Genomic DNA, 27,047 nt, shown 5'->3' with positions numbered 1-27,047 from the left:
TCAAGATTTCAACCGTAAAAAGGTCTATCAAGTGTTTGCAAAGAGAAGAGAAGCCTGAGCAAACCAGATTCCATCACCTTTCCTACTATAAAGAGAAAAAAAATGGTACTTACCTTCTGTTTTGCAAAGCCAGGATCAATCACAAACACCACGCCATCTATTGTCAATGATGTCTCAGCAATGTTAGTGGACACCACAACCTGTCAAAAAAAAAAAAAAAAAACCAAAACAAAACAACAAAACCCCAAACAACTAAATGAAACTACTTCATCCTAAAGATGAAGGGCTCCAATTCTGTCTCTGCACAAATAACTTTCAGTAAACTTTCCATCACCTAATCAATCACTACCAGAGCTCCTCTCCAACACTTTCACAGGATGATCTGAAATCAACCAGAGGAACTTCTAGTGAAAAGAAAGCAGTTTTCATCCACTGTTTTTTGCTCCCCCATGAGTATATTTAACATAACACATGTTAGTTGAGTAAAAGAAGAACAAAAATTTAACCTGTGAAACCACTACTCAATTTTTTTTCACATATTGCTAGTACAAAACAGCAAGTTATACTGGAACTCTTTAACATCAAGAAGTAATTCTAGCTTTTTACCTTTTTCTGAAAGCCTGAACACGGTAAACTGGTTAAATAATACTAAATTAAATGTTATAACCAGAACAGGATTTTTTAAATTTGGTTTGAAATAAAGCTGTTACCAACACATTCCAGCTACAATTGTGAAAATATGTATTTAATTTCTACTGTCTTTTTCTATCACCAGATAGTCAAACACCTTTACATATGTTTAATGTTACATTCTTAGCCTTTCAGAAGGTTAAGTCACATGCAAAAATTAAAGCAAAGGTGACTACCAGAGTTCCAAGGCTTGATTTGCCACCATTTAAACTTTTATGTCCAGAGACACAGTGTAACAAGCTGTGGATACCATTAGCTCTCATCCCAACAGTGACCACACTGAATCAGGTTATTACATGCTATTATCTCAGGAAAGATCCAAAACCTGCTCAGGACTTCATCCTAAGTGCTCACCCTTCACTCCCTAACTCAGAGCATTCTGTCATTAGTGCTTTCAGTTTATCAATTAGAACCGGAGAGACCCCTATACTTAGTTCAGAATTACAATGAGGCCAGTGACTGCTGATTTCCCTTCCTGCTTGCTGATCACTTTGCCAGTCAGCTACTTATCACACTCAGCTTGCCTCTTCTTAAGGTCTAAGCTTGCCCAAATACTACAATATATTGAAAGCAGTATTTTAGGAAAAACACTGACAATTATTTTGGAATTACAGTGTTTCACCCTAAAATGACGTGCTACTTAGAATTCCTCAAACAAACAGAAAATACTGTGCACATCATTCACAGGTGACCTGCACAAATTAGTCAGGAGATAACAGCTACAAATATCAGTGCAAGTCAGTGCAAAATCTCAATACATCTTCATTAAGAATTTGTAAGGCATTAAATATACAAATTAAACTCATACTCTCACATTAGAGCTCTAGTCAATCCACATTTAGCTTGCTGCTATAGAGTATACCTCATTTAAATTTTGTGTTTTTCTGTTTCTGCTAATGTACAGAACCATCCACACCCAGATTTTTGAGCAGAAACAAAAGGTTTTTATCCTGCTTTTAACCATTGATTTCTATTAGGACACTTCAATATCAGAAACTCAATACAGTTAGTGTGCTTAGTCCACAGTGGTACAACAATTTAATTTGTACCTGAATTCACTCAATCTACAGAATTTTTCTAAGGTAGAAGGAAAAAAGTTATTTATACAGTGGATTCTATTGCACATACAGGTATCATTTGTTAATGTCACATTGCTTAAAAATGACAATGACTGTAAAAAAAGAAGAAACTTTAAAAAAGGCTGAAGAAATAATATCTTTCAAGTCTAAATCAAAGTACAAAGCTATTTGAACATCAAACAATTGAAATTAGCACTTAACCATATAAAATAATGATTTATAATTAACCTTCCGTATAGTTTTGCAGTTTCTGAGATTAATTTGAAAACTTTGTTTTGAATATTAAAACATACATAGTATCTACATCTAAAAACGTATCTGTACTGCATATGTATTAACTAGCAATGCTTAAGGCTGCTGAAACAGAAACTAGAATGCAAGTTGACAAGAAGGGATAGGATGACAAGGAGCCTTTAACATAGGACAATAGAAATGTTAAGTCATCTTTGTCTTTCTCAATTAAAAAAACATTCTTAGTAATTAATCAGAATATTTGTCTGTAATCTTAAACCTTCTCACAATAACAGCTGCTTTCTTAGCTCAAAGAGGAAAAAAAAGTGCAAAGTTGTCAAGGTGCATCACTACCAGCTGTTACCACCACTACTACAGCAAAATGCCAGACTGCTTCCAGCGTCTCTCACTCCATGAAGTTAAAGCCCAGGAGATAGTTAGACAGTTACTGCAAGCACTTCACTTACACTTGTATGACCATTAGAGCCTTTGAAAGGATTCAGATCAGCTACTAGCTCCCTCCTCAGCAGTGCTAAAATCTAAGTTCAACTCCCACAAAGGACAGGATGAAAACAGACATTTTCTTAAATAGACAGGCACAGCACCACTTTACAGTTTCATTTTACAAACCTTGATCACTAAGACTAACTAAAACTAAACCAACATTAAAAAAAATTACAACACAGATGCACTTTCACTCGTAGTTAGATTTGTTATGGGGATAAAAAGTAAAATGTGGGAGCCAGAATATTTCAGCCAAACATGAAAACTAACATCATAGGTCTAAGTCTGTTGCCCACATGCTGCGCCTGCTTTTCCCTATAGCAGGCATCTTTTGGGAATAACAACTTTTCTTGTAGTAAAACAGCTGCTACACCAAGAGTGTCCTCCTCTCAGAGACTGGTACTGGCTCTGTCATTTCAATGTAACAAAAACAACACTCTGCACTTGTTATCCTCTTATGCAGAAAACCAAAACCTGCCTATTCTGAAGGGCATAGTTTTAAACATGAGTGAAAATTTAATTAAATGCACAGCTATCACTTATTATTTAAAAGCAATTCCATTCATTTAAGTCATTTGCAAATACAATTTTGTTGCAGCATTAGTTTCATGATTTGAGACTGAATGCTTTCTGCAATCTACTTCTGCAGGAAGGGGAAGATAATTTCACTAAATTGAATAACTGATTTATTCTTCCAGAACACTAGAAAGTTGTCACTAGTATTATACACGCATTGTACTGCACAAAAAACAAAAATAATCAAGGAACAAACCCTGCCTAGAGCACATAGTATGATTCAGCTTTGACCTTCAAAATCTTAGCTTTGTGACTGCCAGTTCTGCAGAGCAGGAGTTTTAGTTTTAGGAAGCTTTAATATGACTCCTTTCTAAAAAAACACATAGCTTCTACTGTGGATTACTGGAGCATTGACATTAGAGTTTTTCAGTTTCTCAATCCATTTTGCCTAATGAAAGAACCTCAATTCCTCATTTATTACTATCCAAAATACAAACCTTGAACTTCAACATACTTGTTTTAACTTGCACCTTCTCATAAACCTTAAGAAACAGATAAAACCTGCCTGACAATCTACCCCTAAGAGACAGCCCAAATTGTCTCAAAAAAAAAGGAAGGAGAAAAAAGCACATTTAAAAATAATTACTTATGGAAAAAATCCCATCCTCCACATAAGTCATATTTCACATAAGAAACTTAAATGAATGCCATTTCTATTCAGTCAAATCAAACTGTTAGCACAATATCCTGGCCCTATTCAGATGGATGACAGAACTTTGATCTGTACGGAGAGACAAATTTCAAGTTACCTAAAAACTGTAATGTGATAAAATACTGGATTTTTAAGGCTTCATTAAAAATACCCTTGTACTCGTTGCTGTAGAAATATATTTAAAGGAGCTGAAAGGCATATTTCATGACACATGCAACTATGAGTAGCTACTTCCAGAACAGAATACTAACACAGCTTAATATTTACCTTTCTTCCTATTGCTCCATTTTGTTTTTTTGGTGGGGGAGGTTCAAATATTCTTTGCTGTTGCTGTGGAGGAAGGGTAGAATACAATGGAATGATTTTTATGTCACCAACTTCAGGACCTAAGTCATCAATTTCACGTTTTATCCTCTTGCAGGCTTCATCAATCTCCTGCAAAACAAAAATACTGGTTAGAAGAGAACTCCATGGAAGAGGAAGCATATTTAGAGCGCCTATGACAATCAGATTAAGTATACACCCTGAAGAACAATCACAATAACTTCTACTTTAAAAAATAAAAAATCAATCAAGGTGCTTACTGAATCTGCAATCAAATTTCCACAATACTTCAAGATGTTTCAGCCTCTATACTCTAATGAACAGCGTAATTTGCATTCAACATCCTTTTTCTTTTAGTCATGTTTCCTAATTAAATCTCTACAAATTGTACTAAAATTGAAATCTCTCACCCTGGAATATTAAACTGCACTCATGACCTTTTCAATTTTCACAATCTGAAGGAAATTGATGTGCAAGATATTTAAAATAAGCCAATTAAGCTTTAATGTCACGTATCACTAATGCAATTATATGGAAGATTTGCTTCATTGTACCTAATGAGAACAAACACCTTTACAGTATAAACATGGAAACTCAAAACCAAACCTCTCAATCCTAGGCTTCAGATCTTACTTCAGAATTAAGTGAAATTCCATTTAAGCTTAAGAAAAATCAGTGAAATTCTCTGAAGATGAAAGATGTTTTATGCTTTTTTCTACAATAGTATTTTCTAGCCTATTTTCTGCTTACCATACAAAACAGTTCACCACAGCCCAATTGTTCTAAGTTCATTTCATTTTCAAACTACTACATTTAAGCCAGCTAGGTGACCAATCCTTATGACAAGATCTAAGTAAAGCTGGATTGCACAGAAATTTAGGTTAATGAGTAACACCATTTATTACCTCTAACTTAAAAATCCCAACAGAGCCTTCACTAGAGTAACTAAGAGACACGCTGACCAACTCTGAACCACGGAGGGGAGAATAAAGTCATGACAAAAAGCAACAGTAGACAAAAGCAAAAAAATTTACTACAGCATTCTCTGAGAAAAGAGGAGAGACCTCCCTTACCACATTCACTAGCCTGAAGCTGAAGTGAAACTTTCGACCCTAAAGCAAATACACAGAACTGGTAATCTGAAGGTCCTGTAAAAGGACTGCTTTAAAAGTGATTTGAAAGGCAAAAGCAATCTCCATTTTAGAAATCATAAATTCAGGTAGATCTACACCAAATCTGGATCGTTCACTTGTTTTTAAAGAGACATTTACACTCTCAGCACAAATGCATTGAGTATGTTTTAAAGAAGCACAGACAATACTTGTTCTGTATTGACCAGTATATACAATTTAATGTAAGCATGGCAAAAGCCAAATCAGCACTGGATAAGCATTGGCATACCAATTCAGGATTTTCCATGATTCTAACTGTACACAGAACCACAGACAGATGATAACCAAAACTGGTATCCCCAAGCAAACAAGATAGAAGGATTATGTGAAGCAATAATAGTTTCAAAGAGTTAAGGATACCTTTGAGTGTTCAAGATTTGTTTGCATCACATGAAGATATCTAAACCCAGAAATATGACACATATAGTTGAAGGCACAATCCTATATTTAATCCTTTAAAGAGTCAGGAAGTCTAATTCAATCATCTCACTTTATTCAAGTATGAAAGGCTTCTTAAAAACAAACAAACCATACACTTTGAAATATTTGCACACCATCTACTCCAAACAAATTCATTATAAAACCCCTTCCTGGAATAAAGATTATTGCAACAATCTGCACAGAAGAAGACACTTCTTCTCAGGCAGAACAACAAGGTGGAGTGAACTTGGATTGTATTTGGATTATGTCTGAAAGAGCCCTCAAAGCGCTGAACTACCACACTGAGTATCTGCGATAGTGGGTAAGGGGGTACAGGAAGTAGGAACAGACACAGGATAAAATGACCCATGATGCCCAGTGCATCAGCACCAAGGACCTGCTTGAGAGTTAAAGAGAACAGGCTTAACATACAAAAAGCATCAGACTATCAGCAATGCTGAAGTTACTAGATTGATCCTAGTTCTTCACAAACAAGGCTTCTTCAGACTAGTACTTGAGAAAACTTCTCAGTAAAATAATATTCAATGAACTTGTCCATTGATGCACTCATGCTAAAAAAAGGTGACTACCAAAAGGTAAAAAACAAGCAGGCCACAAAAAGAGGAAAGACTACACTAGCATTTGCTCATTTTTCTCAAGCTGCAAGTGTCACAACACATCTGTACTTCACAAAACCCAGTAATCAGACTTGTCCCAGGCAGTCATCTCAAGTACTTTAAAGCTTCCAGAAACTTGCTCTTGATCCCATCAAAATAAATTTACAATACACACGCAATAGCTCTAGTTAAGCTGCAACACTATGGAAACTAGAATCAAGCAGCAGTTAAGAACCCCTCAGTACTACACTATGAACATTAACATGGAGTCCTCAACATTCTTCCACACCTTGGAAAAGCTTCCAAAACAACTACAATCAGTGAAGAGAATCTATTTCTTTTTATATGTACTAGTGATCAACAAGAGAAACAAAGCCACCTCAACATCCAAGTGACAGTAAACAATTTTTATTTTGAACTTACAGCTAAGTAAAAATAGCTTAAAAAAGAAAAAAAAAAACCAGCAATCTGGAAAATAATTTTATCAAGATTATTATTATTAAATCAAATTTATGCTAATTGAAATGGTGTTCCTTCCAACAAATGTGTGTGATGAAGACTGATTCTAGACAAAAACCTGAGCAGGCGCTTTGTTTTCAAATAGCTGGTGGGCAACAGGCAATATTTAGAATATCTCTCAAATTAGGTGAATTTAATTCAGGAGTTTAAGTATCAGTAAGCAACTTTAAGACCCCAAAAAGCTTCAAGATTTCAATGTCAACTTCCATTTGTGCAAGACCTAAGTCCGTATGAGAATCAATACTTAGCACTGTATTGTTTCGAAAACAAAGACCAGGGTGCACAGTTTCCCTTCAATTTATAAGTAACAGTAGTGCAGCCATCAATATTTTTACAGAACACTAAGTAGGTTACTTTATGCCTCCTGAATCTGATAGGAATTTTAGTCCGTCTTGAATCACTTTTCAAAAACAAAAGACTGGTTAATGGCTAGTGCCTAAAAAAACCCCAAACCCACCTGGATTCACCAACTTTTACTCCTCTCACTGAAGCTGTGTTTTTTCTGAGCAGCTAGAAAAGGTCCACCAAAAAGGCAAAGGTCCACCAGCCCAGAAGCAAACTTTTGCATATGAAGCCTGCTAACAAAACAAATGACTCCTAAACTCTCAGAATGCCAGGACTGAAACCCGGAGTACCCTAAGTTTTCCTGTGGCTTAACTTCAAGAGTACCACTTACAGGACTAATGGTTACATCTTCACCTCATCATCATCTTTGATGCATACTAGTAAATCCTTACCAGACTGAAAGCACAAACAGGACTTTGTTCATGTCCTGAACAAAGTATTACTAAGTAATATTCATCAATATTCACTTTTTTTCCCCTAAAGAAAATACAACTTACAAAAGCCTTATTACTAAAAATCTTCCAGGTATGACTTTTAAAGCCTGTCTGTGCCAGTTCCTGGCTCCTCAGGCTCTGTGTCAAAACACATAGCAAAGAGAAACTTGGAAGTAATTGAACCACAAACCAATACCTTATCAGCTGCCTCCAATAACACATTTCCACTGCTCTGTATCATCTCACTACTTCAATACCTAACATACCCTGGCTCTGCATCAAAAACTAAGGATTTGAATGCATTATTAGCAGTTCATCTAAAAGGAGCTGTATAAAATTAATCACACGAGAGACTGATTTTGCCTATTATGCACATTACTTTTTTCTGCTGTTGAAAATGAAGTCTTTATTACATGTTCAACCTGAATGCTCAGTAGAAATTCCCTTCCATTACTTTTCCTGATAGCATTTTTGCAGTCAAAAGTAAGGTGTTCATACTGGAGACCATGAAGAACAGAAAAATATTCTAGGAGCAGTTGCACATCTTATTGAGTTAGTGCACCATGTCTTTAAGAAGCACGTTTGTGCTGAAAAAAATACATGATTCTTACTAGCTCCATTACAAGCTCCATTCAATGGCAGGCAAAAAAAAAAACAACCCCAAAACCCACAAACATTAAAAGAAACCCAGAATGACAAGCTGCAATGCAGTTCACAGAATCACAGAACAGGAGGCTGGAAGGAACCTAAAGGATCATCTAATCCAACCTGTCTTGTCAAAAACACAGTCTAGGAAAGACGGCCCAACACCCCATCCATCTGAATCCTACAGGTCCAATGTTGTGGAACCCACCACTTCCCCTGGGAGTTTATCCCAATGGTTGATTATTCCCACTGTAAAAAATTTTCCTCTTGGTGTCTAACCACAATCTCATCAGGATTAACTTTTATCCATTACCCTAATCTTTTCATGTGGGTCCATGTAAAAAGGGAGTCTCCATGTATGTTGTGGCCACACTTTAAATACTGGCTCATGATGAGCCTTCTTCTCCTAAGGCTGAACAAAGCCAGCCCCCTCAGCATTTGCCACTCCTTTGAAAATATTTGTGGCCTCAAGTTGCTGAGTTACATTGCTCTTGCAAATCCAGCCATCCTTGCCTTCTGTTTGTGTGCCAGACTCATCCGTGCTGCCACGGAGAAGGTACAGTGAAATTACACTGATAGTAAACAGCAGTTACTGAATGAGGGACCATGAGTTACCCCAAACTGAAGTGATTCCACTGCCAGCATGCCCTCTAACTCACAGGCCAGAGTGGGCTATGCAAACAGCCAGCGAACCTGCTGGCCAGGCTCCATTCAATCATAAGGTCAAAGCTGTGTCCCATCTTTACAAAAACCCTTTCTACAAAAAGATGGTGACTAGTGATGTCATTTAAGCACATTCAATGGGACAATTTGAGCATGTGGCATACAAAATAGCATTCAATGATTTTGTAAACATGGTCCTTGGGAACATTATTACAGAATCCCTTTCTTCAGCTGACCTTGTATTTGGTACACCCAAAGAATCTCACAGGATGACCAAAACACCTTCCTCCTTTTAGCATTTGAAGAAAATTAGTATTACTGCTCTTCTTTCAGTTCATGCTGCCCAACTCCCCAAATACTTCCTATTTGAATCTAAACAGGACAACTTGTGCTAACTCTTAGTACACAGTCCTCCTCTTAACCTCACCCAACCACTACCACTGACACCAAAGGAGTCGTCAATTTTTACTTCAATTAGCACATAAGAAAGTCTCTATTTTCTTGTAATTACAGAGTTCAACCAGTCTCACAGTGATGAAAATATTGTGCCTTTAAAATAAATCCTCATTTATTAAACTTTCTATCAAAAATGTTTTGTAACTCTTTTCTAAACCACCAGTTTTACCAGTATCATTTTAAGCTTTTCTAGAATACTGAACTTCACAGCAACAATTTTAAGTATATTTATCAACAATCAAGAACACTCCTGATCTGTACTTCGTATCTCCAAATGCAGCTTAGATACTCCCTCATAAATGTGTAACAATGCATTTGGCTTTATAAAAAAAAGGGTGACAGAGAATACAACTGGCATTTGTAAATGCCCATGTTACCAGAACAGGTAAGACAGTGGTTGTGTCATTATTTCTGTCTTTCCCACCCCACAAGTTTCATCTTTAGGTATGTTACACCTACTCTTGAATTACTGATCTTAATGGAGTGTAAAATCTAATACTGTTTTAGGAGAACTCCAGTAGGAAATAAACCAGTTGCCTCTCAGATCTGCAAGCTCAACAAATGTGTATCTACACAACTAGACTACCAACCTTGTAATCCTAAAGACTGAGAACAAGTTTGACAACACCTATTGTCTAAGAAAGACATGTTGACTGAAATGTAATTATGCTTTTCTCTTGTGAAACAAAATCCCTCTCAGTTTCCAATTTCGCCTGTGACTGATGACAGGCAACCTAGCTTACAGCTATCCAGGTGTAGTGGGCTGATGCTGGCTGGATGCCAGACACCCACCCAAGCCTCTCTATCACTCCCCTCTGCAGCTGGACAGGGGAGAGAAAATAGAAGGGTTCATGAACTGAGATAAAGACAGAGAGGTCACTCATCAAATACCACCACAGGCAGAACAGGCTGGTATTTCTCTTGATTCTCAGGAAGAGAAGCCCTTCTGCTCCAACATGAAATCCCCTCACAGGAGACAGTTCTCCATGAACTTCTCTGACATGAGCCCATCTTGTGAGTAACAGATCTCTGCCAGCTGCTGCATCATGGGTCACTCTCCACGGGTGGATGGCCAAGGACAGACTGCTGCAGAGGGGGCTCTGCTCTCCACAGGCCCTCACCTGGTCACAGCCTCCTGTCAGACATCCACCTGCTCCAGCATGGGTGTCTTCCATGAGCTGCAGGTGGATTCTGCATCCTCATCATAGATCTCCATGGGCTGCAGGGGCACAGCTGCTTCACCACGGGCTGCACCACAAGCTCCAGGATAATCCCAGTTCTGGTGCCCAGAGCACCTCCTCCCCCTCCTTCTGCACTGACCGTGGTGTCTGCAGAGTTGTTCCTCTCACACGTTCTCAACTTACTCTTCTCTGGCTGCAATTACAACTGCTCAATACAGATGGGTATTTTTTTCCTTCTTAAACATGTTATCACAGAGACATTACCACCACTGGCTCAGCCTTGATCAGTGACACATCCATCTTTGGAGCTGCCAGGGATTGACTCTGCTGGACATGGATGAAGCTTCTAGCTTCCAGCTCCTCAAAGAAGCCACCTGCTACCAAAGCTTGGCCATGAAAACCCAATATACCAGGTTATATCTTTTTTGAACACTGGCATTAAACACTGAAATGTTCTTGATATAACAGGGGGCTTGTTTGTTTTAAAAATCTACAAATGAGCTTTCCTCCTTACAAAGCTTGTAGGACAAGTCCTGTTTCAAAATGTTCATTCCTAGTGTATTTTGCTTTTAAACATTCTCTTCTGTTATTAATGTCCATTAATAAAAGCAGTTCATACAATGTAATAACAGACTTTTGCTCCTTTCAGGATTCAAGAAGGAAATTTTTACTGAACACATGTTCCTACACCATTAACAACAATTTTATCATCATCCAGTAGCAGGCTAATACAATTAAGATTCCTTTAGTTTCCAAACACATTTAAGCTTCTTTTAATTTTCTGGGCATGACAACGCTGAATCTTCCTCACTATCTCCAAGTTTCATCATCTTCTCTATGTCTTAACTAATCCGTACTAATTAACTGCTATCCATCTTAATTCCCATATGAAATTACTTCAAAATCATTTGGATGAGAAGACAGTAGCCAAAAAGGAACCCCATTCTATCACAAGCCACTGCAATTACACCTCATTTTCAGCATCTTAAACTCTCAACAAGTCACACTTGCAGCATTTCATCTAAAGCATGTTCCTTTTCCATAATTTAATTTAACTGTGTATATGCACCTTTCTGGCAAGTAAAACAAATAATCTTGCACTCTATTGATACTGTTTTGAAGCATCTAAAAGAACTATAAAGCATTTCTGCTTAGCATACATCAATTTTAGCCTAGCTACTAAGCCTAATGAACCTGAAGCACATAGTGGTAATAGTACGTAGAGCACACTTTCCCATTCTTGAGAGTACAGCAGGTCACACCACGTTAGATTCAACAGTGATACACACAGAGACTCTATTATGATGCTCAGCAGAGGCCCCAAAATGTCATTAATCAAAAGGCCTAAAGTATTTCTAGGCTTCACTACAGAAGCTAAACCAGACTTGAATTTCATGCTGACCACCCAAACTAAGACTAGGTCCAGGCAGAGTCAACTCCAGTGCCCCTGGGCAGTACCATCAACTGACACATGGACAATTCTAGACTCCAGAGCACAGGATGCCAGCTTACCAAGGCATGTTTTAAAGTGATTTGGTAATACAGCATTAGATGCTTTTATGCTCAATTATATAAATACAGTTATGAGCATGTACTGTGTGCAGCATTTTATTCAGAATTTGCTTATAATACATTATGTCCTGCAAATCAACCCCATGAAAATCAAATAACCTGTTCATACAAAAGAACAGAGTACATCTCTAGCACTGGCAGGTCTGGAGTCTAGAGCCATTTGCCAAAGGAAGACACTCACCCTATGCCCTGCAGTGATTGTTTTAACAGGTTACTTAGAGTAATACATAGCACATGATGTAGCAAGCATGTAATTCATAAACCAGAAGGCCATGTATTTGTGCTTTGTGAAAGGCTGAAGACCAGCCTGATTTAGCATCTTGCTAGAAAAATAAAATCTGCTGAAATAGCAGGACAGTAGTGTTCCTTTCTCTTGCCACCAATTTTCACCCTTCTGCAACAGCTGTTTCACTAATTCACACAGTGAAGTACCCAGCTAGTCTGAACTACAACTTCAAACTAAAACCAAGCAGGTAGGTTTCAAAGCCACTATCACAGAAAGTACTTCTTCCTACCTGTACTTGAACTTACAGCAATACTCCAATCAAAGAAGCACAAATGTAAAAGTCAGAATATTTGCTTTTATAGTGAGAGTCATTGCTTTGGTTTTTTAAGGGAGCTGACCTGCCAGAAGACACTTTAATCAAATGTCTTACAACTCATGCAAGAGGCAACACATCTTTATGGCTGGAAAGTCTACTCAAGAAACCAGGGTACCTTTAGCATCACAAGTTACTTCTACCACATCCCCCCTTGGCATAGTTAAGGTTGTGTTTGCTTATAAGAAAGACACTGAGATGTTCCACATCCCTTGAAAAGTATTTCTTCAAGAGTACTAATTGAAAGAAGAATGAGTGGAAAAATGTTGCTAGCTGCACTTCCCCTACTAAAAACACATTCAGGTTGACTAAGTCCAGCAAACTTGCAAAATGCCTACAGGTTTTTAACCTCTTTTCCATCTCAGTTCACCAATACGGACACTAAAAAGAGCTTCAAAGAAAGACCAGGACTAAAAAAAATACCACCCCAGGTTATTTCAAGTAAAGTATTTAAAATTTCCAGAGAATCCTCATTTCCTGATGCAGTTTAGCTTAAGTGCTCCTATACAATCCTCCTTTGCAGGGCAGAGTCTATTTCTGAGACCTAACTCCCTGAACTTCAGGTACATGAAGTCTCCAGGCTAACACTGCAAGTTATTGATAAAAAACCAAAACCTGAACATTCTTATTAAAGCTACTACTGATAGCTAAGCAGCAGAACCAAATGGTTATTCTTCAGATAAGTTGTACAATACATGTACAGATGTGAACAGAATTATCTTTTCAATAAAAACCAAGGACGCTCTCAGGCACCCCAATCTTTGGAGTTCACATCAGGACAAACCTAGGTTCATTCTCTGGGTTTCTGCTTTTGAAGTACTTGAGTTGATGAGCATTTTGATTTTAGAAACGCCTTGCATACCATTTACATTACAGAAATGTACAATGTCAAAGGACCTAAAGCGTATGGCAGGTAAACCTCAGGTTATCCAAACAATAAACTAGAAAAGGAAACTGTTTTAGTCTACACAAGTCACTTGAAGCAGTTTCTGTATGGAACAATGAACAGTAAACAGAAGAAAATACCTCTTGTCCAGTAAGAAAGAGTAAGAGATCTCCTTCTTCTTCTTCACACATGTGGATTTGTATCACTGTTCGAATGGCAGCCTCAAGGTAGTCCCTTTCAGGTTCTGGAGTATAGAATATCTCCACAGGATGGGTGCGACCCGGGATAGTTAGAAGAGGACAGTTATCAAAATAGATCTGAAACTTGCCAGCATCTAAAGTAGCACTCATAACTATAACCTGTAGAGTTGGAGGACAAAAAGTTACTCAACATTTAGAACTTGTGACATGTTACGCATGCAACGTGTAATTTTAAGAAAGTAAATTGCTGACTGTGACATAAGAATGCTTTTATTACCTGAATATAGCACCCTTGTTATAAAGATTCAAAAAAATTCCAAGTCAAATACATAAGGTTAAGCTACAATTGTATTGTTTCTAGCAGCTTCCTCAATACAGAACAGGTGCAGAATTTCCTAGGGTTAGCCTTCCAATATACATTATCACAGATCAAAAAACAATGATAAAAATCAGCTAATGGTAAGCACACAGATACTTTATCCAGTAAGACTGCAACTAGAACAGAGATGCTGTTGGACTTCATCATTACTGACCTTCAGATCAGATCTTTGTCTTACAACTTCCTTCAAAACTCCCATCAAGATATCCGTAGCCAGTGTCCTCTCGTGGGCCTCATCAAGAATTATAACACCATAGCGCTCCAGCAAAGGATCGTTCATTGCTTCACGAAGCAGCATACCATCAGTCATATACCTGAACAAACAGAAACCATTCCAACTCACACTCTGCTTATAAGGTTTGATGCAGAATCCTCTTCCATATTCACCAGGTTGCTTGAACTAAGCTTTTAATCAACTTTTTAAATGTACTAACACCAGCAAACTACTTCCAGCACTGTAACATGCCCATTTTAAGTTTTCAAATAGAAACAGAGTATAAGTGGAATCTGGGATTAAGGGGGGAAACCTTAAAAAAAGGGGGGGGGGAAGGGGAAGCAAGGTTTAGTAACATTTACAATAGTTTGTAGAGTATTACTGGCAGACATCCACACCTGAGCTCAAGAAACAGGAAAAGAAAGGGGAAAACACCATCTAAAATCCAAGATATACTCTTTCTGCAATTGTTCTCCTTTTCTGTCTCCAGATCATCTGTTCACTTCTTGCTTTTCCGGTACTGTTACATTTTTTTCCACATTATCTTTATGCCCAGTCCTTCAACTACTTGTACGACCAAAGAGAAGTCATCTCTTGATAGAAAAGCATTGATCCTTGAACCACACTGTGATGTTTTTAACAGAGCATTCTGAATGTAATCTACAAATGATGTATTAAATGCACCTGCTTTCCTGGTAGCACAGGAATCTATAGCAGCTGACAAGTAAAACACTCCTGACTAATTGTCTCAGAGCCAGGTATAGGCCAGTTTTGAATCTTCGGAAAGTTCTCTTTACTGAAATAAACTACTGAACTTCACCAGAAGTAGAGCAGAAGACACCTGAGTGTCACCCTTGTTAGAAGATACCACACATAAACCATCAGCTGAATGTACAACAAAGAGAAACCGCATGCTGAAGGGCTTTATTATGAATATCACCTTAATAATATTTATTCAGATCACCTCCTTCTTTATGGATCATTTAAAATTAATTTCTATAGAGTGCAGTGCCTTCTTGAGGAGTAGTCAATCATTTCCAACTCTATTCATGCCTCATACCTCTCATTTCTCTCAGCTCATGCTACAGCTCCCATGTCTTTCCCACTCAGACACAAAGCACCAATCCACAGAGTCACTCCCTTATTACTCCTTTCCTAACTTTGCTCTCATCCTTCATTACCCTGTCGTTCCCCCACCTCCAAGAATGCTGTTACACCTTGACAGCAGTCACACTTACTTCAGGATGGTTTTAGCACTGCTGCAATCCTCAAAGCGAATGGAGTAGCCAACCTCCTGGCCCAGCATGACGTCCATCTCATCAGCCACGCGCTGTGCCACGCTCATGGCGGCCACCCGCCGGGGCTGGGTACACGCCACTCCCCTCTTCGGGCCAGGCAAGGAGCGCATGTAGTCAACACACCACTGAGGGATCTGGCAAGAACAAATTCAGAGATCAACGCACTTCAAATGGTCACACAGAATCTGTAACCTTTAGACTGAATCCCAAGTCAGAATTCCACAGAGACATCGACTGCGAACACCAGCCAAAGCAGAAGAGACTAGACTAGAGATACACTAGTTAGTTGGATTCAGTGCCACTAAATAAAGCATACTCTTGTTAATATGTACATAACTACCTTTGAAGTTATCAAGAAAATACATAAGTTCAAGGTACATTTTACCCATGTTAGCTCAAAACCTTTTACACGTACTTAGCAGCCAACATGTTCCAGAGCAACCAAAATTAGCCCTAACACACACAAGATTTGATATCAGCAGCACAATTAAAGTTCTACAGTAAGCAAAATTTATTTTGTGTCTTGAAAAAGTAACCCTTATTAATATGTTTTATGCAAAAGTAATTATTTTAGTAATAAATAATTGTCTTAGCCAAGAAGTGCAACAAATAAAATGAACAGATAATTATGTTCCTTAGGTTTTTTACTGTTCTTTGGAAATTTCATCAACCAGATATAAAACCCCTGTTTTCCTTCCTGTTTTAGCACTCCTTTTATTTGCCAGTCTGTAGTTTTCTGATCCTATTAGGAATCTGGAAACAATAAGAATCAACCAAAATAAGATTTATTCAGAATTCCTATAGTCAGTAACAGTTTGAGGGAGATTATTCTCAACATGTTCTCAGTGTGACACTTTATGAGGAGACATCTCCAGGCCAAACTAGTTCCAAGCCTACAGACCAAAAAAACCCCACTTGTTCTTAGTAATTACTTTCCAAGTATTCTTAAAAGCACAAAGAGGAAAAGAAAACATACTCTTTATACATGGAATTCCAGTGAGGAATAAGAGAGAAAGCAGTATAATTTAAACCAGGAAAATGTCAGTTCTTCATTATTATATTTTCACAGCAAAATGGACATAAGTCAATAGTAAGACATAACCAGAAGCAGGTCAGTGTAATCTAAAGCATTTTTTAGTGAAGAATATACTTCCACTATAAATACAGGAATAAAGCAAACAGAAGCAAAATATGACAGGAGCCTACTAGACTGCTGTGAAGAACTCAAATTTTTGAAAATCCTATTCAAAACTAGAACTAATAGCAGTTCTTGAACACTAACAGCAGCAACATGAAATCTATCTTGTAACATATACATGCCTCCCCTGCTTCCCAAGTCACCAGTAACAGCTCAACTAAGTATATTAGTATATGTAAGTATATTAGGTGAAGCTTTTTGACTTAAAACAGAGCAAGTCCTGAAATAAATTTTGAACCAGCAGGTCTGCCAGGCCACTGCAGCATGAAACAAAACCAATTTAAAAGTGATTTTCCAGTAAGCAACAAAACCTTCAGCAGTGGTGTCAAATGAAAGAAAAGGGCTCCACAAACTTCCCTATGCTAAGCTGATACAGACAAGCACCCAAAGACTTTTCCTGTCCAGCTTTCAAAGACATACAAAATTTGGGGAAAAGGGCTGTGCCATACTGCATTTTTACTTCACTCATGTCTGGCAATATACTCTCATTTGGTTATTATGAAACCTAGACTAAAGTTAATCTCACTGACAGAAAAAAACCCACCCTATACCATCATCAAAATCCCTGACTTTCCTTACAAAAAGGTCATTTTATCAGTACCAAAAGCAGGAGGAATGGCTTTAGCACCATTTCATCTCAAGACTTTCTCAGAGATTTTCAAATATGACTTCCATAAACATGAGGAGGTAGTGACTACACATACAGTGGCCTCTAAGATCAACGATGAATGGACTAAGGACTGTTAAACACTACTTCAAAGCCAAAGGAACATCATCATTCTAAGGAATGCACAGTAAGAGACAGAACAGCACTGCCCTTTCTGGCTTTTTTGAGCCTCTCCAACATCTTGAAAACTTCCTCAGTTAAAAGTTACATGGTAGAATTCTCTGAATTTTCATTATTTGAGAACCTGTATCAGTTCTCCTGCACTCTAAATGACAAGAATTAAGTTATATTCCACATCACCTTGTTTCTGGACTTGGCCAAGAAGCCCTGCTAAAGAAGTGGCATCACTTATGTTATACCAATACACAAAGGAGATGCCACTCTACCATTCTCTTTACCAAAGTGAAATTATACCAGAACCACACACATGATCCCAGATTTAAAAGAGAGTGAATGCTGCAACTACAGTAAGTAATTACTCCTTCCTAAGAGAAATCTGGCACACCCATTCCACCACCAAGCCTGTTTCCAGTGTATTTAGGAAAACCACTTAACTGCGAAGGTTAAGTTTAAATTACAAATCAAAGCACTGCAAACACTAAAGAACTGAAAATTAATGCCTTGGCTTCCAATATACTTCTTCAGTACTTTGGGATTTAAGTATATGTAAAACAAGTTAGAAAAGTTTAATCTTCTGTTTTTTCCACTGTCTGAGCCAAGCATTTCCAAGCCTGGGTGCTCTACAATACTAATGGGAAAAAACATGCACATAATCATAGAATCACAGAATCACAAAATGGTTTCAGGTGGAAGGAATCTTAAAGATCATCTGGTTTCAACCACCCTGCAATGGCCAGGGATGCCACCCACAAGACCAGCCTGCAACAAGCCCCATCCAACCTGGCTTTAAACACTTACAGGGATGAGGCACTCCCCAACTTCTCCAGGAACCACATTAGCATTCTACCACTCTGACACTGAAAAATTTCCTAACACCTACTCCAAATCTCCCCTCTCTCAGTTTAAAAGTAATTTCTCCTTGACCTATCCCTATCTGCCCATGTAAAAAGTCACTCTCTAGTTTTTTTTTTAAGTTCTCTTTAGGTACTGAAAGGCCACAATGAGGCCTCCCTGGAGCCTTCTCTTCTCCAGGCTGAACAATCCCAACTCTCTCAACCTGTCTAAATAGGAGAGGTGCAGATAATTAGGGAAGGGACTTGAAAGGCAGCAGCTCACTATCAAAAACATATCTACTACTGTATAGCCTTCTATTATCACAATGAAAGAATATATTAATTTTGGAAATAATATTTTTCAAATGTTGCTTACTTTAATTTGTATGAAGTTGACAGTAATAGTTTATGTACACCTGCAGTTTGAGCATTAAAGGATTTCTTAATGCAGAGAAGTATTCATCTTGCTCAGATTGATGAATTTAAGAAAAACAATCATTCCCAAACAGGTTTAAGACAGCAATTGACCACAAAAATGATGTGACACTACCATATGCAAAATGAAGTTTTCATTAGGTGGCAGCAGGGCAATTTTTAGCGGTATGTCCCTAGGGAGATGCTGTCAATTGTTTCAAAATGTATCTGCAACTTCACAGAGCAAATTCAGAGGAAGCAGGGAAGCTTTCAAGACAACTTACATGCTTCTGGTAGCTAAAATCCCATTTTTGGAAAGATGTGTAACACTACTTAAACCCTTTCAGAAACTAAGGGTTAAAGTAGTAAGATAATGCAGGAAAAGCTTTATGCCTGAGGAATGACATTGATACAACCTTTAGATCTTCACATTTTCAGATCACACAACAAGTAATCTTGTTTTCATAAATGTAAGCACCATTTTTTTAACATAATATTCAGGCTACTGCATCTCCCAAATCACTACATAATCAAACCTTTCTGAAGAATTCTATACAGCCCTGGTCCTGGCTTATACAGTTTAAAAAAATACAGAAAATGTCATAATACAACCTGCTAACATAACACTGGTTCCTAGAATGTGCGGCAAGGCCCTGTAACTTTAGGTATTTAAGGCACAGCTATAAAAGATATTAAATATACGATGCCCTCCACATTTTCTCAACATCCAAAATTGTATGACCAAAAGTTTACTGCCTGTACGACTTAAAGCTAGCTATAATCCATTTTAAAAAGACTAAAATATTCTTCTGTTTTTATTTTCTGCCTAGATAAAAGGATTTTATCAGATTACAGAACAAAAAACTCTTTTCCATTAGTTTTCAACACAGACTTTAAACAGCAAACTAGAGGATAGTTTTGAACAAGTTTGCCCTGCTATAAATACCCAGGTGTTCCTTGTATATTAGATATTCCCTGTTTACTGGTCCTCAAAATTTTTCTTACAGCTAAGGAGGCTCTGCACATCTGTTATCACTGCTTTTGGTGCTGAGGAAGACTTTTAAAGCCATCAGTCTACCAAAAAAAAAAAAAAGTGATTTTCAACTGCAGCACTAAAAAGCTTTACAACCTCTGAGAGGTTTCAGCACCAAAGAAACACAAGACTCTACCTTTCAAGTTTGAGTATCACTAAAAGCTAATCAGATGTCAGAACCGTATCTGACATTTCGACTCCTTTTATCTGTAGCAGTAAGTTTCATAAAACATGAACAAGTTCATACTTTGTAGCTGCCATCTACACAGACAGCTAAATAAATTATTTGGAACCACCACTTCAGTTTGTGGATTAGTACACTTCTGTCCTCCCATTAAAGCTCTATCTTCCTCTAACAGAAACCTAGCAATTATAAAGCTCAATGGAAGCTGGGGCCTGGAAACAGTACTGGATTTTTTAAGAGGAAGAAGCTGCAAAATTCTCTTCACGTTTTGCACTCATTAAGCAAATGTAATATTCATCACATTAGTTTTGCTGACAGTTTGTGAAGTATTCTTACACAATTTATTTCTCACACACAACCATGACCTTTAAAAAAATGCAGTATCATATAGATATGAACTCACCTGTGTTGTTTTACCAGACCCAGTCTCTCCAACCAGCACAAATGACTGATGCCTAACCAAAATATCCGTAAATCTTTCCTTATATTCCCAGACAGGAAGTTGTAGCCTTTTTTTCAGGATATCATAATATCGTGGGGTATGTGGCAGATTTGTGAAAGGGTTAATACTGTGTGGAATCATTGCTGGCTTTATAGCTGGTAACCCAGCAGATGCATAATAAGTGGAGTTGGATGTAGGTCGCAGATCTTTCTCCTTGTCCCTCTCTCTGTCACGATCTCTATCTCTGTCACGGTCCCTGTCCCGATCCTTGGAACGGTCATCTCGGTCCCTGTCCCGGTCCCGATCTTTCCTAAAATGGGTTAAGAGACACAGGAGAAAATGAGACACTTGAATGTTTAAATGCAGAGAAGGAATTTGAATACAAAGCAACCCTAAAGGTGCCCAACCCCAATCTTCAAAGTCTTGTAGGCAGCTACCTGGAAGGATAAGCACCAAGGAGTAACAACAGTACGTATGATGCATACTCAGCACTAGATAGACATAGCTACACTTATTGTACCTAAACACAGCAGCAGCTCCTCTCATTACAGGCAAGACTGAATAAAGCTATCACATGGAGAGATGAATGTTTTAACTCTCTTCATCTAATGATTATAAACAATCAGCTGTGCAGTGTAGATATCTCACCTCTCCCCATCCTTACTTGCTGCTGCAGAAAAATAAGAGGACACTAGTGTTTTTGCCTACCTACCAAAGGAATTATACCCATCCAAAAAAACTAACTCAAGATAATAAGCCATGGAAGCAAAGTTTGATTTCATTATTCCACAATTACTCTGTAGCTTTATTTTTGTTTCAAGTCTTACACAAAATTCTGACTTCATCAACTTTGGTTGTTGAGTCTGAAACTTAAGACTTAAAACCAGCTACTACAGTTCACAGAATCAGAATAATCTAGGTTGGAAATGAGCCTTAAGATCATGGAGTTCAACTGTTAACCCAACGCTATCAAGCTGCACAGAATCTTCTCCAGTATCACCTCCTACCACACGCCTGAACAGCACTTATGTATTTGCATTTGTTCCAAATATTAAGTAGAAAAATTCACTGCATGTGCAAAAGAAAAACAATATTCTCAAACTCTGACCTCAGTCTTTTCGAGAGTTTCTGATTCTGCAAGTACATGTACTTGTTCCTGCACATAATCCCACTCTTCCTACAAACAAACTTACAAAAGAATCCTTAGTTTGACCCAAAACCTACAGCTTTTTATTAAAAAATCCCAATTCAGGACTTGGAAACAAGTCCTGCTTTACAAAAACAATCAATTTCATTTTAAACTAGATCCAGTTAAAAAGACTAATGGCACCTTTGCCTGCAAAACTGAAGACATCCTCATCTTTGTCTCTTTTTGTACATTAACTGAAATCCCATCAGAAAGGCAAAACAAACTAAGTCAACACCAGTTTTATGGTAAATGCACACAAAGATATTTCTAGGATATATTAAGCAAAAAATCAAAACCTTGCCTCCTTCTTCACGAACACTCAGGCAGGTCTAGAGACCATGTCCAAAAAAAACTCTTGCCAACACTCCTCTCCACAGCTTTTTGGTTTTAACCATGCATTTGGCACTCAAATGTAACTACTGAAATAATACCAAATTCTGACCTATAGAGAAGATGCAGTAATCAAGATTGTATTAGCACTGATTCTATAAATTTTAATTTCAATGTGCTGTGCTTTGGAAACCATTACCACTACTCTTCCAGTATAAATGAATGTAATGTATGCAGCCTTTTTTTTTTTCTCCTCAGTACTCTAGCTTTAACATTACTTGTAACACAGTCAAATACTGTACAAGCTGTAAAATGCCAGGTAGATAGTGCAGAACCCAACAGGTTCATATTCTCCATAAGGAAGTTACCCTAGGAACTAGGCTCCATTATGCTGCTCAGAAAGCTCTAAGAGTCTAATAGCATTTATCAGACAGCAACAAAGCTCTGGGCTTGGCTGATGAGCTGTTCACCTTCTACACAGCTAGAGGTACCAGGACATACAAGTGCATGGGCAGACAGTAACATCACTGGCAGGAAAAAGAAATAAAGGTATAAAAGCAATTCAAGAATGGTAAAGCCAGGGTAAAATTCAACAACACACTTCACTAAAGGCAGAATAAGTCACACTACTAATGTGCAGGTTGGGTTTTTTACAGTATTCTTTTGTATATGTATGTTTCTGAAGGAAACATATCCTTCACTGGTATCTCCAGTTAAAGTGGAAACAAACCACACCAACAAAATCTATTCCACAACCATTTACCTCAACAGTATCATGTCAGCAGCTTCTGCATTACAGACCATCAAGTGTACCTACCCACAAGCTTCAGCCCCCCTGAGGCAGCCCTAGAGCTAAAATGAACAGATCCCCACTGCTGCCTACTCTTCCCAGGTGTCAGCACAAGCATTTCACCAGCCTTGTGAAGAACCAACCTTCCCACCTGCAATAATTTTAACTTGGATCAGGATCTCTGATCTGGCCTCCTAAACACTCTCTTGTAGCACTTATTTTGTGTTGGTAGTTACTAGCACGGGCTTAAAACAAACAAAAATACCTCACAATCAAACAGTGAATTAAATGGACTACAAATACAGTCCATCATGGAAAGTGCCATTAATCCTCCATTTCTCAGTTTCTTCATTCAACTCTTACAGCTTTTATACTGTACAAACAGAAGGGAAACCTACCAAGCTCTATGTACATTTCAGAAGTAAAAACTATTTCTGTGTTAATGGAGTTGAGTCTATTTCTTTTTTCAAAAAGTAGAAGAGAAGTGGGGCAACCAGATCCTACCACAGAAACGACATAACATACAACTTGCCTTCAAACTTACTCTTTAACACTTAAAATTATACAGCAGCACTTTCTTTCCCTGAAACTGTTTACCAGTCTTCCAGTATTACTGAAGCTTAGCAGACACACAGTCCCTTGGTCAGCAAGGAAAAAGAACAATGACAGTTATGCTGCCATATTAATTTCCTTAACTTTCTAAAAATGTGGCTTGGCAGTTCTTATAAACTGTCACATTTTAGCTGCTTTTTCATTATTGCACAGAGAAAACAGAACCCAAACACAAAAATTTACACTAAAGTAATAATTTAATCACATTTGTCTTACACCTGAAACCTGTAACAGCCTTCATGATCAGAAGGGCTGGGATTTTTTGCTCTGCTTCTAAGTGCAAAAGTCTGGCCTGCTATTTGCTTTCACTTCCCTACATTCACACACATATGAACAACGTATATGAACATACACAGATGAGCAAAAGAAGCTCTATAGCAATCACTAAATAAGCATGCTTTTTTTGATTAGAAATCATATAAAAAAGAAAAAAAAAGGACTCAAGGTAAACAATGACCATCACAGTGAAAGTTTAAGCCCATCTAGGAGATCATTAGTATTCTTCTCCATTACTAAACACAGCAATATTTGATGCAAAAAAGGCAATACAGCTAAAGGAATTTCTGTTCTATAGAGAAGTCAACCAAATTCAATTAGTCTGAATTATCCATCCCACTAGACCACTAACTCTGACATTACACAACTCAAATATATTTGAAAAGAAATTAACGTATTTTAAAATAGTATGTATAGAATTCACAGAAACACTGTAACCAAAAACCTTCCCTACAACTTCTATTTTTCCAAAATGTTTTTTACTTCACAGACAATACTTCAAGTCTAGAAGAAAACAGATGTCATGCAGATGTTTAAGGTTACACCAACAATTACAAAGATGTTGGCCAAGTAGAGCTCATGTGGCACGGCTGCCATGTAGAGCTACTAACAGAGGCCTCCATTAAAGAGGAACTGAAAAATCCAGGTTCACTTGAAGTAACTTCCATATTTGTCAGGTAGTCCAGTTTGGACGCAAGCGCTGAATGTAAAGTGGTAACCATGCAAGGAGCTCATCCAGCTTAATCCAGCTCCACAACCACCCAAACTGCAGAAAGGCTCTCTCAGCACAGGAAGGCAGGTACACACACGCTTTTAACAAGACTCCACACATCCTCCTTGCGGTCTTGCATAAGCTGCAAAACCAAACTACTCTAAAATAAACCAACCATGTAGCATTAGTATGACTCGTGCTAAGTGAATTAAGATTGGAGGTCATCTGAGAAAAAGTCATGCTCAGTAATTATGCTTATAGTGAGTTTTTCTCAGTCCTATATCATGTAATGCTTTTACCAGCAGAGGAGGAAACAAACAAGACCAACATTTCCACAGTTTTTAGGTGCCATAAAGGGCAATGTCTTCTAGTTAAACACCGGTGGGAACTCACGGCAGTACATACAAAATGGTAGGACTAAGTGCGCAGAGTAACTTTCATGATAAGTAAAAACAATGACAAATAAAGCCACACCAAAACTATAAAACCCACCAACAAGGAAATACTGACCTGTGATTATCTTTACAACCAGTTGGAACAGTTTTACCACGTTTAAATAACGTCCCGTTTTGACATAACCACTTGATAATTTTACAGAAGCCTCTATGTACAGAAAAACTGTGTATGTACAGCATTTCTGTACACTCAGAGGAACTATTTCAATCGCTGGGAAATCCTACAAAAATGCATTAACTAACGCAAATAGCTCGATATATTTTTAAGAACGTGATTATGATGATCCTACAGAGAGGAAGTAAGAGTTGAATAATAAATGCTTGTTTTATTTAGCTGAGAAAAAATGAATCTAACTCTACGGGCTAAAAACTGAAGCTGTATAAGCTTACCTTAAAAAGGCAAGTTTTGCAAAGGCTGTTTGTCAGTGAATATTAACTGCTATATTAGACTTAGAGTTATCATAACCTTTGAGACCTGAAGGATTTCTCTTCGATAAATAGTCCAAAACAACGCTGATGGACTTAAGCAATTGTTTAATTCACGGAAGTCTCCTGCGCTCCATAAAGAAGGCCAAATAAACACTGCATTTCTTTGTACTCCTTGAAACTTCAGAAATTTACTTTTAAGAGCTGCCTGCCTTTCCTCCCCCTCCTGCGCAACTAGAGAAGAAAAGATTATGCGTAAAGAAAGCTCTAAAGCAACGCTGAATTTAAGAACAGCATCAGCGCATTGTCTGTGCTCCGGCAATTACATTAACCTCAACAAAAATATGCTGAAGCGTGTGCAGTACGGTCCTAAAACTTCAACCTCCGCAAAACTAAGAAAAAAATAAACACTCCCTTGCCCCCTACCTCAAAACCCACCTCACCATCGATTCTTACTCCAAGCCAAGCACACCACCGAGGGTGACTGGGTAAAAGACGTTAACAAAGGAACAACGCTCCCACCAGTGCAGGCACTAACAACACGGGCTGCACAAACCTCGTGCTCACCTCTAGGCCCACCTTTGCCAGACCCTTCAAGCCAAAGAACAAGTAAACAAATACAAAGAAAGGCGGCAGAAGGAGTGGGAAGGGTGAACCACAAATATGAAGGCGAAGCACCGCAAACAAAGCGTGGCGCGGGGCCGCGGGCCCAGCAGCGCGCCCCCCCCGCCACGGGCGCCCAGCCCAGCCCCGTGCCCAGGCGGCCGGGCCGGCGCCTTCCTCCCTCCCTGCCCCCTCCCGGCGCCGCCGCACGAGGCTCTCCCGCCCGCCCGCTCCGCCGCCATCCGCCCCCCCGAGGGGCCCGCCCGCCGGGCCGCCCGATTCCGAGCCAGGCCCAGCGCTCCGGGGAGCCGCGACATCTCGGGGCCTGCTCGGCCGAAGCGGATCCGCTGCAGCCTCTCCCTGCCTCGCACGGCGGCCGCCCCGCGCCCCGGCGAGTTCCAGCCCCAGACGGGCGGCCGGAGCCGAGGAAGGGGCGCGGATGGCGCGGGAGCCGCCGCGATCCCCCCACCCGCCCCGCCGCGGCCCGCGCCGCCCGCGCCACCCCTCACCCGTCGGTGGTGCGTTTCTTGCTGGAGCTGTAATCGTCGCCCAGATCGAGGCGGTGGCGCTTGGACATGGCGATGGCGGTCGGTCGATCTATCTGTCTGTCTGGCTAGCGGTCGGTCGGTCCGTCCGGGTGCGGCGGGCGCGCTGCGCTCCCTCCCCGAGCGGCGGCACGGCGAGGCACGGCCGACAAAATGGCGGCCGGAAGGAAGCGCCGGGAGCGCGCGAGGCGCTGGCGCGCGGGCCCGTTGGCCAAAGCCTCCCCTGGGCGCGAGCCCCGCCCGCCGCGCGCGCTCCCGCGGCGGCGCGAGGGGAGCGGGCTGAGGGCGCGCCGGGAGAGCCCTCATGGCGGGATCGATGGATCGCAGCGTCACCGGGGTGGAAAGGAGCCCTGAGGTCATCCAGTGCAAGCGTCCAGCCAGCACTACCACCGTAACCACTCAGTCACATCACCTGGTGCCAGACCCAAACACCTCGAACACCTCCGGGGATAGTGACTCCACCACCTCCCTGGGCCGCTTATTCCAGTGCCTGAGCACCCTCACACTGGAAGATTTTTCTCTAATATCTAATCTGAATCTCCCTCGTCTCAGCTTGAGTCGA

The 27,047-nt window shown here is 39.4% G+C and overlaps 1 protein-coding gene across 1 annotated transcript in view; it reads right to left on the bottom strand.

The window, feature by feature from the left end:
• DHX15 (DEAH-box helicase 15) overlaps positions 1 to 26,661 on the bottom strand; it is a 45,030-nt gene extending 18,369 nt beyond the window's left edge. Inside the window, exons 1-7 of the mRNA XM_071432613.1 lie at positions 26,450 to 26,661; positions 20,509 to 20,857; positions 15,597 to 15,790; positions 14,299 to 14,458; positions 13,706 to 13,924; positions 4,000 to 4,167; positions 114 to 200 (exon numbers count right to left, since the gene is read on the bottom strand). Of these exons, the coding sequence (XP_071288714.1) occupies positions 114 to 200; positions 4,000 to 4,167; positions 13,706 to 13,924; positions 14,299 to 14,458; positions 15,597 to 15,790; positions 20,509 to 20,857; positions 26,450 to 26,517 (1,245 nt within the window). The 5' untranslated portion in view covers positions 26,518 to 26,661. The remainder of the gene's footprint in view (positions 1 to 113; positions 201 to 3,999; positions 4,168 to 13,705; positions 13,925 to 14,298; positions 14,459 to 15,596; positions 15,791 to 20,508; positions 20,858 to 26,449) is intronic.
• Between the last annotated feature and the right edge of the window lie 386 nt (positions 26,662 to 27,047).

This window comes from Agelaius tricolor, unplaced genomic scaffold (assembly GCF_023055355.1).
Source record: "Agelaius tricolor isolate 1412-34295 unplaced genomic scaffold, bAgeTri1.0.p SCAF_8, whole genome shotgun sequence".
In the NCBI taxonomy this organism is placed as follows: Eukaryota; Metazoa; Chordata; class Aves; order Passeriformes; family Icteridae; genus Agelaius; species Agelaius tricolor.
The sequence above is the reverse complement of the archived record's forward strand: the minus strand, read 5'-3'. Positions and strand labels throughout refer to the sequence as shown.